Below are 16,142 nucleotides of genomic sequence, written 5' to 3'. Positions count from 1 at the left end.
ATATTTCATAAATATGTTTGGTAGTACATTGATTGCTTTTTGTGTGTTAAACCAACCTTACATTCCTGAGGTAAATTCTACTTGGTCACAATGTGCAATCCTTTTTATATGTGGCTGGTTTCAGTTTGTTAGTTTCTTGTTGAGGACATTAACATCTATATTCATAAGGGATGTTGATCTGCAGGGTTTTTTATTTCCCTTGTGATTTCTTTGTCTGGTTTTGGTATCTTGGCAAAACGGCTCCATAGAATGAGTCAAGAAGTTCCCTCATCTATTTTTTCAAAGAGTTTGAGAAAGAATGGTGTTAATTCTTTCAATATTTGGTAGAATTAACCAGGAAAGCCATCGGCCTTAGGCTTTTATTGATTTTTTTGATTACCCACTTCATGGCTTTACTTGTTATAGATTTATTCAGACTCTTCAGTCAGCTTTGGTAACTTTCTGATTTGAGGAATTCGTCCAGGTTATATAATTTTTTGGCATACAGTTGTTCACAGATTCCCTTATAATTCTTTTTATTTCTACAAGGTCAGTTGTAATGTGCCCTCTTATTTCCTGATTTTAAAATTTTGAGTCTTCTCTCTTTTTTTTCTTGATCAGTCTAACTAAAGACTTGACAATTTTGTTGACATTTTTAAAGACCAACTTATGGTTCTATGTTGATTTTCTCTATTGTTATTTATATTCTCTATTCCATTTATCTCTGTTCTAATTTTTATTAATTCCCCCCTTCTTGCTTTGGGTTGCATATGCACTTTTTTTCTTTTAGTTTTTAAGGTGGAAAATCAGGATATTAGTTTGAGATCTAAAAAAAATAATGTAGATGTTTACAACCATAAAATTCTCTTTGAGAAATGCCTTTGTTGTATCCCACAAGTTATGGTATGTTGTATTTTCATTCATTCTAAAGTATTTTATACTATCTCTTGTGATTTCTTCTTTGACCCAATAGTTATTTAGAAGTTTCTTATTTAATTTCTACATATTTGTAAATTTTCAAATTTTTATCTATTATTGATTTCTAATTTCATTCCATTGTGGCCAGAGAACATGCATTGTATGATTTCAATCTTTAAAGTTATTGAGAGTTGTTTGTGGACTAATGCATTGTCTTCCTGAAGAATGTTCCATGTACATTTAAGAAGAATGTACATTCTGCTTTTTTTGGGTGGAGTATTCTATAGATGTCTGCTAGATATGGCTGGCTTATACTGACATTCAAGTCTTCTATCTTCTAGTTCTAGCCACTATTGAAAGTGAGGCATTGAACTCTTCAACTATTATTTTTGGACTGTTAATTTCTCCCTTCAATTTTGTCAATTTATAGTCATGTATTTTTAGGCTTTTTTGTTGGGTGCATATATATTTATAACTGTTATAACTTCTTGATTGACTCTTTTATCATTATTTTATATTCTTATTTGCCTCTGGGAAAGTTTATTGTTTCAAAATCCATTTTGTCTGTTATCAGTATGGACAATCAAGCTCTTTTTTTGGTTATATACTATTTCCATCCTTTTATTTTACCCTTATTTGTATCTTTGAATTTAAAGTTAGTTTCTTGTGGACAGCATATAGTAGGATCATGTTTTATTTTTTGTTTTTTATCCATTCAGCCAATTTCTGCATTTTAACTGATGGATTTAATCTATTCACATATAACATAATTTCTGATAAGAGAAAAGTTACTTCTGCCATTTTCTATTTATTCTCTATAGGTATTTTATATATTTGTTCCTTTGAGAACAAAGGAACAAATATATAAAATCTTTGAGAGTCTTTTTCTTTTGACACTTTGAATATGATATCCTACGGTCTCCCGGCCTCCATGCTGTCTGATGATTTGTTAGCTGTTAATCATATTGAGAGTTCTCTTTACATGAGGCATCCCTTTTCTCTAAATGGTTTCAAGATTCTCTTTTTTTCCAGTTTGATTCTGATGTATGTATTCGTGGGTCTCTTTAAATTTATTCTATTACTGGTTTACTGAGCTTCTTGAATGTGTTGATTTGTGTTTTTCATTAAATTTGAAAGTTTTTGGCCACTATTTCTTCGAATATTTTTAAAACCTTTATCTCTCTCCTTTCCTTCTGTGACTACCATTATACATATACTGACATGCTTGATAATATGCCTCAAGTGTCTTGGGCACTGATTATTTTTCCTCATTTTTTTTCCTTTCTGTTCCTCATACTTAAGAATCTTAATTGACCTATCTCTGAATTCATTGATTCCTTCTTCTGACTGCTTAAATCTAATGTTAAGCTCTTCTAGTAAATTTTTATTTTCAGTTATGGTACTTTTGAATTACAGAATTTCTACTTGTTTACTTTTTATAATTTCTATCTATTGATTTGATATTCTCTGGTGAGACATTATTATACTCTTCTTTCATTCTTTAGACATGGTTTCCTTTAGCTCTTCTATTTTAACTAATGTAGCTTATTTAAAGTCTTTGTCTACTTAGCCCAACATCTGGGCTTCCTTAGGTATAGTTTCTAATGAATCTTTTTTTTTTTGGTAAATGGGCTATACTTTTTTTTTTAATTTGCGGAACTTATATTTTTATTGTAAACTGGACTTTTTGAATACTGCAATGTGGCAATTCTGGAAATCATATTCTTACCCTCTCCAGGGTCTTTTGTCAATTACTGCTTGTTGTATTTATTGTCTTTGTTTGTTTAGTGACTTTTCTTAACTAATTCTGTAAAGTCTGTATTCTTTTCATTTGGGACCATTAAGTCTCTGTTTTCTTAGCTTAGTAGTCATCTAATGATTGCATAGAGTTTTTCTGAAACACTTGAAACCAAAAAAATCTCTCAGTCTTTGTCCAGTGATTCTGTGTGCAGGTTGGGATATGTCTTCATCATTCAACCAGGCAGTTTACAACTCTGCCTTCTCATCCACTTCCTGCTTGTGTAGAGGCTCAAGGTCAACGAGAGGGGAGAGCTTTGGGCTTTCTCAGTCTTTTTTTGTGTATTCACATAGCTCTATGTATGCATGTGGCCTTCTAGATTCCAGGAAATATGTCAGTGCTTTTCAAATCACTTATGTACAATTCATTCACCAGCTTTTCCTCTCAAACCTTTTGGTTAGCCCACTGTTTGCCCCAGATGTTATCCACTGCCTCAGGCAGAAGCAGCTAAAGTATTTGCCTGGAAATGCTTTCAGTATGCATCCTTCAGGTGGTAGCTTTGGCACTGGGGGAATTCTGAGTCAAGTGAAATAAAAACAAGCTTTTTGAGAAGATCTTCCAGGGAGGCATCATACAGATGAAGTAATGATAATTCTTTTTGGATGAGCTCCATTTTTCTCCTTCTGGTACCAGGAATTCAGGCTTTATTTTCAAGACTACCACTTAGGTAGGGAGTGGGTATAGGACTAGTGTAAGTTGCAACACCATAAAGATTACTATTCTCTACCAAGATTCTACCATTTTTCTTGAATACATGTACTCAGGGTTGCAAGCTGTTGGCTAGTTTCCAAAGTTCTGAAAAAGCTGATTTTAACAGTTTTACCAGTTTCTTATTGCTTTTATGAAGATGTGGGATTTTAGTATTTCTTACTCCATAGTTTTTGGTAATGTCACTTCTAACATTTTGAGGGTCTACCCTGAGACCTAGGAGTTATCTTTCTAGATAAACCAGGGCAGTATTAAATACTGGATAACAGTATAGATATTTCCTCAGAAGGCCTTATCATCAGATGGCTTGGGTTTGAATTCTGGCTCCATTACTTGCTGCCTGTGTGATTTTGAGCAAGTTTCTCAACTATTCTCATTATGTTCATCTTCAAAATAGAATTTTAGACTATATCTACTTCAGAAGAATGTTGTGAAGGTTAAGTATGCATTTACCACAAAGCCTGGAACATTGTAGGAATTTATTAAATGTTACTTATTTTACTTCTCTTTTTCATTGTTATTACTATTACGTCTATCAGAAATCTGCTTTACTTAAATGATAGCAGAAAAATATTTAAAGGTAAATGGTACACAAGGCCCTTTACATGAACACTGCTTATAAAAGTAAGAAAGTGGCAAAAGTGGCACAGTCAGTATTTGGGAGATAGTTTAATAAATTGTTGAATACCTACATTAGTAATACCAATACAATATTGAAAAGAATAAAGTTGGGCTATACATTGATGGCAAAAAATCTACAATACATTTTGCTTAAAAATGTTTCACGATTCAAGATTCATGAAAATATACACAAATGAATTTGTGCATCAATATAGATATACTGCATGAACTTAGTTAAAAAAAAATCAGAAAAGACACTCATCTTAAGTTACCACTTTGGTAACTTTAGGGGAGAAGATAGCACATGGTTTGGAATGATGAAACAGAACTGGACTTGGGACTGATTTTTCATTGTTTTACTTTTTTTGGTATTTTATCAGGTAAACATAAAAGGACAAAATCTCTAAGGATACAATCTAATACAATAATATTAGTTACTTTGGGGAATTAACATTGAAGGAAAGTCATTTTTAAAAATTTTTCCTGGAGTGAACCTGCTTTGCTTCTGTGATAAGAAAAAATACAAAATTTTTGATTTAAACAAGAGATACTTAATGACTTTTAATCTTTTCTAATTCAAGTGTGAATTCTTGGGAACAACGGATAGATACATTAGTGTTGACTAACTTAAAGAAAATCTACAAAAAATGCATGTTCAAGTTATGGCAAACTATAAATTTAACTATGATTCTAAGTCTATACTGCTAGCTTAAAATTAGATGTGAGTCTAGTAATTCAAGCCAATAAAACGTTATAGCAATTTCAATATGAATCTACTAGGAGGCTCTTTTTCACCATATTCAAATCTTCCCTATATCTAAACTTTATTTTCTTTCGTCTGATTGTGGAAACTTGACATTAAAATTGTTAACATGGACAATAAGCTCCTTTCTCCTTCCCTCCCATCCTTCCCTTTCTTCCTTTTACTGGTGGGCTAAGATTCTCATACGTCAGCTCTTCTGCCCGCTCGTTGAGTCTAGCCTGGTCCCATTACACTGTAGATAGAAGAGCTAAGAATTAAAGAGCTGCACTTAGCTAGAAACCTCACAAACCTTCCACAAGCCCATCTCCCAACAATGGGCATTTTTCTATACCTAGTAGGGCCTCCATAAATGAATATTCCCACAACATTACTTTAACAGACTTGTGTCTTCCCTTATCACCACTGTGTGACCACTGAATCCCAATGCTTCTTTGGGAAGCCTAAGTTTCTTTTTCAGTAAGATAAAAGGCAGGTATTTTAAAGTGCTTTCAGCACTAAAATTCTATGCATATACGTGAAAAATATGCGACCATTCCCCATACACAGACAATATCTAATGTATAGCTATTTTATATTCTGATTTTATTCTGTGTAATATTTATTTCAAGGTGTAGGTGCCAAAAACCTCAGCTCATAGTAGCTGAGAAAATGGTGTCAAAGTAAAGAAATGCTTAGTATTGAGTGAAAATATACACTGAAAGGAGAAAATCAAATCAGGGGAAATGATTTCAGCACAGAGACTGAGACTGTGGGCTCCATGGCCCGATGCCTGAATTCTAATTTTGTGACCTTAGGGAAATTCCCTAGCCTCTTCGTTCCACAATTTCCTCATTTGTAAAGTGGGGATTAGGGATAGTGTTTTCCCATCCTGTTGTTATAGCAACCAAATGAGTTACTGCATGTAAAGCACTGCCTCTGTTATAAAAAAAGACACCTCAGTGTGTGTGCGAAAAAAAAACATCACTCTGAAAGCAAAGTCAGGACATAATTAAATCAGAAAAATAAAATACTCCTTGAGACCTTTATCCCCATCAAATGCTTGTTTGTGGTTAGGGTGTGGGAAGTTAGGAAGAAGTGTCAGAAACCAAACAGGCACAAAAACTGCAACAGAACAGAAATGTCAAATTGTTTGATACCACCTGCTGGCTACTGCTAGAAATGGCAGAAACAACAGACATCCTGGAAACAACATGGTGGATTCCCCACCCCACCCCTGCCTGCCCCTTCAGCCCCATGGACAAAGCAATAATCACCCCTTCCCCCCAAAAATGATAATAATAACATTTACAAATACAGTATAAGTGCAGTATGAAAGGTTGCTATTTTAGTTTATTTTTAAGGTTGAAATTTTAACGCATAACTGTACTACATCTGAATAACAAAAATGTTGAAACTTCTGTGTGTTAGAGACAGAAATTAGAACTCGGATAGCATATCATTGTCCTAAAACCTAATTATCTCAAATTCCACTAATTTAAAATTTGTGAACTATTGATCATAATCTAGAAGAACATGATCGAAAGGTTAATTATAATGTAGACAACACTGTGAGGGATTACAAAGTTTTCTTTATGCTTACCTGAATACATCATGGATTTAATAAATCCAAAACTCATATCCCTTTCCCCAAATATTGATGTCCCTTTCTCAATGAAAGGCCTCTGCAATCAGAATGAAGTCATTTTCATATTCTGTCAGTTTGGACAACACATGGTTTCCTCTCCCTAGAATCTTTTCCTTGTCACACATCCTTCTTTTTTACCTAGCTAAATCCTATTTCTTCTCTTAAGTTATTGAGTACCTACTTACTGCAGGTACTTTTTGTAGGCACTGGGAACATACCAATGAACAAAATAGCAAAGATTCCTGCACCTAAAGAATGCACATTGGACTAATGCTGCAGTACACACAGCTCAACTTGTTCTTTCTGCAGGATTTCATCCATAAAGGAAAAAAAATAGGCACCTATGACCTGGTCCTATGCATACCTCCATAGGTCGTGTCCTTTTTCAATTTTCTGTTGGTTTACATGACTGTATATCCCTAATAAACTATATGGATTAGAGTTTGTTTGTCTTCTTCTCCCCAAAATGTAAAAGTGTGCATAACAGAGGGTAGGAGATCATTCAATAGTTTTTAAATTAAATAGTTTTTAAATAAATAGGGCATAGCAGAGTGCAGGAGGTCGTTAAATAGTTTTTTAATTGAAACTACTCCCCCAATGATCTGTAATTGATAAGCCTTTATTTATTAGGATAATGGCAAGAAATCTCTTCCTTCTTTTATAAAGCAAGTAGGCATTGAGTTCCTATTCTGTGCCGGGCTCTGTGGAGCTGTGAATGGAATGCGAGCCAAACCAAATCAGTTCTCTACGAGACATTTTTTCAAAAGAGCACAAAGTAACATAACATCACAAGTGGGCAGGGTCTATGATGAACTGTAACGGGGTGACCTACCTAGACGGGAATTTGGGTTAGACTTCCCCAAGGAATGAAGGGGTAAGTTAAATGGTCACCAGACAATGGAAGATAATACTAGACTGAGGAAAGAATATGCACAGGACCCAGCCCAGAGACATGGGGAAACACGGCATTGTGAGGCTTGGAGAGAATCCTGCAAGGTGGGAAGACAGAAGAGAAGGGTTTCGTGAAGAGGAGGCGAGAGGGGGAGACAAGAGCCAGACTATCCAGGGCCTGTTTGATGGTGTTCAGGTGATACAAATTCTTTTCAAGAGCAATGGGAAAGCTTTACAGAGTCCATTTTAAACTGGTTAGTGACATGGTCAGTATTTCTTGTTTAAAAGATTACTCTGGCTATTGTTCCTCTATAGTTAAGGTAGTTGCTTTTTTCTTTATTTTTTTCCAGCATTTTCTGTTTGCCTTTGGTTTACTGTAGTTTGAATACGATATGACTAGGTATGTTTATTGTTTGTTTTGATTTGTTTTGTATTTATCCTTCTTGGTGTTCTCTGAGCTTTTGGACCTATGGTTTGGCCATTAATATTTGGCAAGTTTCAGCCTGTTAATGTCAAATATTTCTTCTGTTCTTACTGTCTTCTTCTTCTGATATTCCAATTATGACTATGTTACACCCGTTAAAATGGTAGCAAAGTTCCTGAATGTTTTGTTGTTTTGTTTTTGTTGTTGTTTATTCAATTTTCTTTTCCTCTTTGAATTTCAGTCTGTGAGGTTTCTAATGATCTACAGACAAGCTCAGTGATTCATTCTTCAGCCTTATTGAGTTGATTGATGAGCCCACAAAAGGCATTTCTGTTATTGTGTTGTTGTTTTTTTAATTTCTATCATTCCTTTTGATTCTTAGAGTTTCCATCTCTCTGTTTATATAACTGATTTCTTCTTGGATGTTGTTTCCTTTTTCCATTAGAGACATTAACATATTAATCATAGTTATTTTAAATTCCTTGCCTAATAATTCCAACATCCCTGGCATGTCTGAGTCTGGCTCTGTTGTTTGCTTTTTCTCTTCCAACTGTGTTTTGGTTTTTATTTTTCCTTTTGGCATGCCTTCTAAATTTTTCCCCAAGTTTTATGAAGATATAATTGGCATGCATCACTGATAAATTTTTGTTGAAAGCTGATCATGTTGATTTGGGTAATAGGAACTGAGATAAATAGACCTTAAGGGTAGGATTTATGTTAACTTGGCTAGAGGTTGGCTGTGTTTAATGTTTGCTGTCATTATAGGTGCCGCAGGATTCAAGGTTTTTTTGTGTTCTTGCTGTGGCTTCACCTTTTGACTTTGGACTTCCCTAGCTACTCCGCCTCCCAGGGAGTCTGTGTCTTCAGCTCTTTCTGCTGTAAGCTGCTGCTATTCTACGGGCGTCACCTTGGCGTGGCGGTAAGGTGTACGGGAGGGAGACTGGTCTACAATCTTCCGATTAGATCTCAGGCTTTTAGGCAGCCCGTGTCTCAGACTGTAGCTTCACAAGTGTTTCTCCACTTGTACAGCTTTCTTCCCCATTCTGCTTACTCCTTGCAGTGGCTGTAGCATGCCCAATCTATTTCCTTGATGCTCTGATCTCTGTTGATAGTATTTCATTTCCTCAAACCTCCTTAGGTGAGAGAGTAAGACTAGAGGGCCTGGCGTGGGAGGTCTGGCCTTCTGTCAGCTGGGATGAGGCTCTGGCCAAGTCCCTTCCCCTGGACACGGGCTTTGGCTCTGGAGAAGGCTCTGGGTATATTTCAAAAAAGCTTCTTCTCCCTTGCCCTTTCCTCTGCCATTGTCAAGAATGGATATTTCTCACATCTTTCCCTTGAGAATCTAGTGGGGTTCCGGGGAGGTAAAGCCCATGAATATGTGGGGATCCCCCATAAGACTGTGGCCTTAGGAGTTTCTTACTTTCACATGAGTACACGCTCAGTTTCTAACAATTCATGACAATGACCATTCAAGTGCCTCTACCAGATGCTTAAGCAGCATCTCTTTCAGGTAAAAAGAAAATCTTAGCTGTGTCTCTCCGTGCGTCTGCCTCTTCACAATTTGGGATGGCAGTTTGCCTGTCACCTTGATTCTTGTACGAATGCAGTAAAAGCCCTTAATTTTCATTTGTTTAGCTTTCTCTTATTGTAAAGATGGGAGTGACAGCTTGCAAGCTCTTCACATGTCAGTGCTGAAACCTGAAGCTCAGCGCCTTGATTTTAATACATGATTTTTTATAACTTCCCATGTTATTAGTCATACGTATATTTTTTCTCTTCTGGGTTTCTGGTTGTGTCTGGGTAGTTGAGTTTGACAGTTAATCAGAAAAGCTAGGTAATATTTAGCAAGGTAATGAATCAATATAATATAGACAACCTTCTGGAAGTAAAGAATGAACTGATAATCAGCAGATGACTGATAGTCAACAAGGCAAATTCATAAATCTCTGCATTTGGCCAGCGCAATTAAATTTGAAACAGATGCTCTAGCAGTTCACTGTGTTCCTGCTAACTGCATCTTAAAAGAAGAACTTTGAAGACATATAAAAATGAATTAAAATGAATTATAATATAATGTCAGAGTATTGTTATATCACTATATCGACATCATTTAAAAATAACTTGTTAAAAACAGGAAAATTCAAGAAATCAACCAAGTTTCTAATCATATGTACCTGATTTATTCAATCAGCTTGCCTGATATTTGTTCCCCCACTAACTGGCTTCATTGTATTTTTGGCAAAAATATTACTTGTAAAATCTGGCCAAATTATTTAATGCTTCACTACAGGCATAAGCAAAATCATATTTTAAGATTGAAAGTAAGAAGAAAATTCATACAATAATGTTACTGACCCTAATTTAACATCTGTGCACACTAGTTGTTAAATTCATAAGATATTAAGAACCTTCATGGATACAGACTGCAATTTATTTGCAATCAGTGTATGTGAAAGTACATATACATACATGCATATGAATATTCAGGAACTCTGGGGCATCAGTGGTGGAGCCTCAAGCTATGAGGATGAATTAATATACCAAGTCTGTGTTGAGTGCCCCTTCCAGGTTATCAGAGCGCACCCTGAATATTCCCAGAACATAACATATCATAATATAAACCATTGTTTACCTTCCCTTCTCCTCAAACAGACTGTAACCTCTGTGAGTGTAGGAATAACATCTTTTTTGTTTACCTTGTGTTGTTAAGGTCTAGCAAAGTGTCTGGCACATATTTTCTAACTGAATGGATTAATAAATATAGTTTTGAAGCAAATACACCTATTTGTGTGGATATAGACATATATTATAAATGAGTGGGTATGTTTGTGTATGTTTGGGGTTAAATACATAAATACACAAAAACATTCTGATACTAGCTATTTTTTTCCCAGAATTCAATGACTAGGGAAGTGGATACCTTGGAAGATTTGGGATTAAGAGATGTCCGATCATTTAAACAGTTTTAAGTAAATATTTTATGTGTTCCATAAGTCTAATCAAAATATTATATATGTAACATTATATATATATATATATATATATATATATATATATATATATATATATATATATACACACACACACAAAATAGTGTGTACATAGTATATGGTGTACTATATACTATGGTGTACTATATACTAATATATAATGTGTATATATATATAACATATATAGTTATACATGTAATATATACATATATAAAATTACATAAATATACTAATGTTATGGTTAATTCTTAGAAAAGTTATTAAGCTAAGCACCAACTAAAAACTGTTCTCTGGTGTGAGCAAGTAGGAAAGCAGACAAGATAAAATGAAAGTACCACCTCATCCTCTCTCTCATTTAACAATTGTGGTGGAAGACATCCAAGGGTATGATTGTTGTGGTGTCAGAGACCTAGGCTTCCTCTTTCTTGTTTCTCTGCCATTTTTAAGGTAGTGCCCATGTCCTTGAGGTTGAAGAGGGCTTGCCAGCACTTGGCCTGCATTCCAGCAAACAAGAGGGGAGGGAGAAGGAGGGGCACATAAAATATTTAGGTTCTTAATATCTTATTAATTTAACAACTAGTGTGCATAGATGTTAAATTAGGGTCAGTAACATTACTGTATGAATTTTTTCTTCTTACTTTCAATCTTCAAATATGATTTTGCTTATACTTGTAGTGAAGCATTAAATAATTTGGCCAGATTTTACAAGTAATATTTTTGCCGAAAATATAATCAAGCCAGTTAGTGGGGGAACAAATATTAGGCAAGCTGATTGAATAAATCAGGTACATATGTCTTTGAGAACTTAGTCATATGGCCACATCTAGCAGTAAGGGAGGCAGGGAAATGAGTGGGTGTGTACATCAAGTCAGTGTAGTCTTCACTTGATATACACAGCTAGAATTGAGACTTCTAATGTTCTGTAAGTTATTAGGGAGTAACTAATCATCTCTGACAGATGGAGGCCTGTGATGCTCTAGGCACAGACTATATAAATTATCTGAAAAATTGGGAAAGGAAGAAAGGACTTTTATATTAACCCTCTAACGTATCAAACTACCTACTAAAGCAAAACTCTACATACCTACATACACTGGCCTCCTGCAAGTCATTCCAGTGGGCTTGCTTTGCAAATACAGCTTTGAGACAGTCCCAAGGCCCACTTCCCAATAGTTTGGTCCTATCGAAATAGAGATTCTAGACCTACTATTTCCATGCACATTCTGTCTTTTGATCACTCTCTTCTTTAGTTCTCTCTGTAGGCTGTTCGTTACCACTCGTAGCTCAATTGTTCAGATTCCACGAGGTAACATAATTGCTCTTCTACTCCTCTTACTTTACTGTTCTCTCTGGGCAATATAATTTACTCTCATTTCCTAACCTGTTCCCCCATGACAAATATCTTTAAGGATGTATCTTATGAACTCCAGTGCCAAATATCTCACTCTGGCCATCTTCTGGATATCTCTAATGGGCTCAATAAAAGTTTATTGAGCTTCCTATATGACATTAATTTTTTATTTTAGAATTTTTAAAATTAATTAATTAATTTATTTTTATTTTTGGCTGCGATGGGTCTTCATTGCTGCGTGTGGGCTTTCTCTAGTTGCGGCAAGCAGGGGCTACTCTTTGTTGCGGTATGCAGGCTTCTCGTTGCGGTGGCTTCTCTTGTTGCAGATCACAGGCTCTAGGCACACGGGCTTCAGTAGTTGTGGCATGCGGGCTCAGTAGTTGTGGCTCATGGGCTCTAGAGCACAGGCTCAGTAGTTGTGGCACATGGGCTTAGTTGCTCCATGGCATGTGGGATCTTCCCGGACCAGGGCTCGAACCTGTGTCCCCTGCATTGGCAGGCGGATTCTTAACCACTGTGCCACCAGGGAAGCCCGACATTAGTTTTTTAATTAAAAATCTATCCAGTCTACTACACGTCTGCACTTTGTTATACATGAGTATACAAAAAATATGAATTATATGCTCAGGGAGAATATAATCTACTGGAAGATGCAGATAATCAATAGGCAAATTTCGCAGATGCTGTAATAAATAACAGAGAAAATATGGGGTGCTCTGAAACTGCCTAAAAGGTACCTGTCCAAGATTTTGGGATCAGAGAAGTCTTCCTACAGGAAGTGATATATAAAAGGAAATTTGAAGAGTCTGAGGAATATGTTCAATGAAGAAAAAACATGTTCCTGGGTCTAATGTAGGTCAGTGTAGCAAAAGGTACCCTCACAACAGGTTAGGTTGGGGAGGCCGACGAAGGCCGCATAAACCTGGTAAGTGTTTCAGTCAGTGGCTATAACGTACAGTCATGGAAGTTTCATGCAGGAGAGGGTTATGTGACTAGATTTGAGTTTTAGAAAGATCAATCTTGCCACACTGTGTAGAATGGAGTGAAGAATAGTAAGACTAAGGACAGAGAGACCAGAGAAACCTTTTATAATAATCCCACACTGTTAAATCCCATAGAAATCTCAAATTTTAAGCCTTCACAACTGAATCTATAGTCTAAGCCAAAACCTACCACATCTCCCATAATTCTCTATTGTAGGGAATGATGTTACATTCATCTAGTCACTCAAGTAGAAATCTGGGAGTATTCTGCAATGCCTAATTTCTCTCCCCTTCAGATTCACTATGTCCTGCATATTCTTCCTCCCTAGCTTCTCTCAGATCTATAACTCTTTCTCCACCAGTATTCATTGTCCTATTCAGGCCTTCATTATTTCTCACCCAGATAATATCAATTGCCTCTTAACTAGTATTATTCCCCATGATAGTCTTCCCCTAAACACAAATGTCTTCAGTTTACTCCCTCACTAAAATACCCTTCAAGCAGTTTCCATGGCTTTAGCGCGGAATGTAAGGCTGTACACGAACTGGCCTCTGTCTAACCATCCTTACAAACAAATGAATCCCATGCCTGAGATACACCGAGCAATAATCTGTTTCATATGCTCCATGTTGCTTTTGATAATTGAGCACCCTCTGCTTAGAATATGGCCTTTTCCATTATGCTAATTTGCAAGGCTTGACTCGATTCTTCTTCCCTTGGGGTTTCTCTGACTTCCTCAGATTTAACTGCTTCCTTCTTTTTGTTCTTACCTTATTTTGGAATATTTCTCTCCCAGCACCTATGATCCTCTATATCACTTATTTATTTACACGTCTCTCTCACTCCTCCATACTCTGAGCAGCCTATAGGCACGTGGAAATGCTACCACCTCATTCAGATTCTGGCAAGAGTAAATCCTTATTTTTTGTTGGTTCATCAAATGAAATAATTAATTTAAAAATCTGTGAACTGTAACACTGGGAGACCATATTCACAAATTCTATAAGAAGGAACATACAGGTTAAGAAGCTAATAAGCTTTAGAATGAAACAGAGGGCTTCCCTGGTGGCGCAGTGGTTGAGAATCTGCCTGCCAATGCAGGGGACACGGGTTCGAGCCCTGGTCTGGGACGATCCCACATGCCACGGAGCAACTAGGCCCGCGAGCCACAGCTACTGAGCCTGCGCGTCTGGAGCCTGTGCTCCGCAACAAAAGAGGCCGCGACAGTGAGAGGCCCGCGCACCGCGATGAAGAGTGGCCCCCACCTGCCACAACTAGAGAAAACCCTCGCACAGAAACGAAGACCCAACACAGCCAAAAAAAATAAATTAATTAATTAATTAATTTAAAAAAAAAAGAATGAAACAGAGGTTTAATCACAACATTGTAGTATAAATGGAATATAAAAATAGTGTAAATTGATGCCTTTTCCACTTAAATCGCATATTCTTACATTACTCCAGATAGGATTAAAAAGTATCATTTAGGAGCACCTACTATATGCCACATATTATTATAAGAACTTTTCATGTATTAATTTGTTTAATTCTCATAACAACCCTGTGAGTTCGGTATTATTATCAGCCTCATTTACAGTTGAGGAAACTGAGGCTAAGTGAGGCTGACTACCTTACTGAAGATCACACTGTTAGCAAGGAGTAGAGGTGGAATACAAACCCAGGCAGTCTGCCTCAAAAGTCCACACTCGTCGCTAAATTGTACTGCCTAGTCTATAAATGGTCTCTTCTTTCAAAGCCAATTATATGTCCATATAGTGTATTTTTCAAAATCATGAATCTAACACTTCAGCCCCTAAGCTCTTTATACATTTTAAAGTTATATCGTGTATTAAAGTGTTTCGATTGCTTGAGAAGTGGCTATGCATAGAGACAATGTGCAGTAAAATCAGGCATGGATTTGGATTCTGCTTCTGCCACAGCAGCTATGTGACCTTGCTAAGCTTCATTGCCATCTGTAAAATGAAAATGATTTTTTTTGGTGGGAGGGGGATTGTTGAGAGGATAGAGTATGAGCATGTATGCCTGATACATAGAATTGTCCAACAAATGTTAAATTATCCTCCTTTCTCTCTCCCTCTCCTTGCCACCTTCTCTCTCTCAGCCTCAGTGACTTTATCTCTGAAATGGGAATTATGATATATTATAATATAGTATTTTATATACTTGAACATTAAATGATACATGCAAATGTCCCATTTGGAACCTGTCAAATAAAAAGTGCTGTAGCTTCCCTGTTATTTCTGAGTTGTTTAGGCCCCCAATATGTAGATAAAGCAGCTAAGAATCCAAACCAAGGATGCAAGAGTCCCATCTAGTGGTGGTTTAAGAAAAAAATCAAGACACCTAAGGATTATACTGCTTAAATGGTTGCCTAGAAAGCCTTGGGCTATTTTGTTTTATTCATTTCCCACCTTGAGAAATAATCTAATGTGGCTCACAGGGAAAGAGAAAGCAAAGCCTTGAACTGGATTCTTCTCTGTTCTTCCATTGTTCCAAGAATGTCCAAAATCTTTTCAGAGTGGATCCACAGATTTCTGGTCTTGTTAAACTCATTATCTTCATTGCTGAACTACTCTATTCCTAGATTTCCAAAAGGATGTGATTCAGCTCCTCAGTTAGGCATGATTTGATAGCCTAATGCTATCAGATGGATTCAGCAGTGTCGTTATGACTTAAGACAAATCTCTCGCAAGAACACCCATCAGTCAAAATCTATTACATTTGAGAGGTGACTTCCAAGAAGTCTAGCATGGTTTACATCTAATCTCAAATGATATCAGGAATGAGGTGGAAGTTCTGGTTAAGGTAAGGCTAGATCTAAAAGTAGTTGAAAACAGCCTTTCTGGGATCCCTGCACCTCTGCTCCGTTACCCAGGAAAGTGCAATCCAGCGTAACTGCTAAATACCACAGTGATTGTTATGAGCTAACTGCATGTCTGTGTTCCCTCCAGATTCATATGTTGAAATCTAATCCTTGATGTGATGGAGGTGGGGACTTTGATAGGTAATGTGGTCATGAAGTTGGGGCCCTCATTAGTGAGATGAATGCCCTGATAAGAAGAGGCCAGAGA

The 16,142-nt window shown here is 36.5% G+C and overlaps 1 protein-coding gene across 4 annotated transcripts in view; it reads right to left on the bottom strand.

The window, feature by feature from the left end:
- The window catches only part of GABRA2 (gamma-aminobutyric acid type A receptor subunit alpha2), a 117,314-nt gene that overhangs the window by 14,769 nt on the left and 86,403 nt on the right, over positions 1 to 16,142 (bottom strand). The window contains exon 8 of one of the 4 annotated variants that reach the window (XM_082390695.1): positions 10,797 to 11,210. The exons of the other annotated variants lie outside the window; for them this stretch is intronic. Coding sequence (XP_082246821.1) covers positions 11,068 to 11,210 — 143 coding nt within the window. The 3' untranslated portion in view covers positions 10,797 to 11,067. Of the gene's footprint in view, positions 1 to 10,796; positions 11,211 to 16,142 lie in introns of those variants that run through there. 4 annotated transcript variants of the gene reach the window in all.

Source organism: Balaenoptera borealis (genome assembly GCF_965194805.1).
Source record: "Balaenoptera borealis genome assembly, chromosome: 4".
Lineage (NCBI taxonomy): Eukaryota > Metazoa > Chordata > Mammalia > Artiodactyla > Balaenopteridae > Balaenoptera > Balaenoptera borealis.
This window is presented reverse-complemented; position numbering and strand designations above follow the sequence as displayed.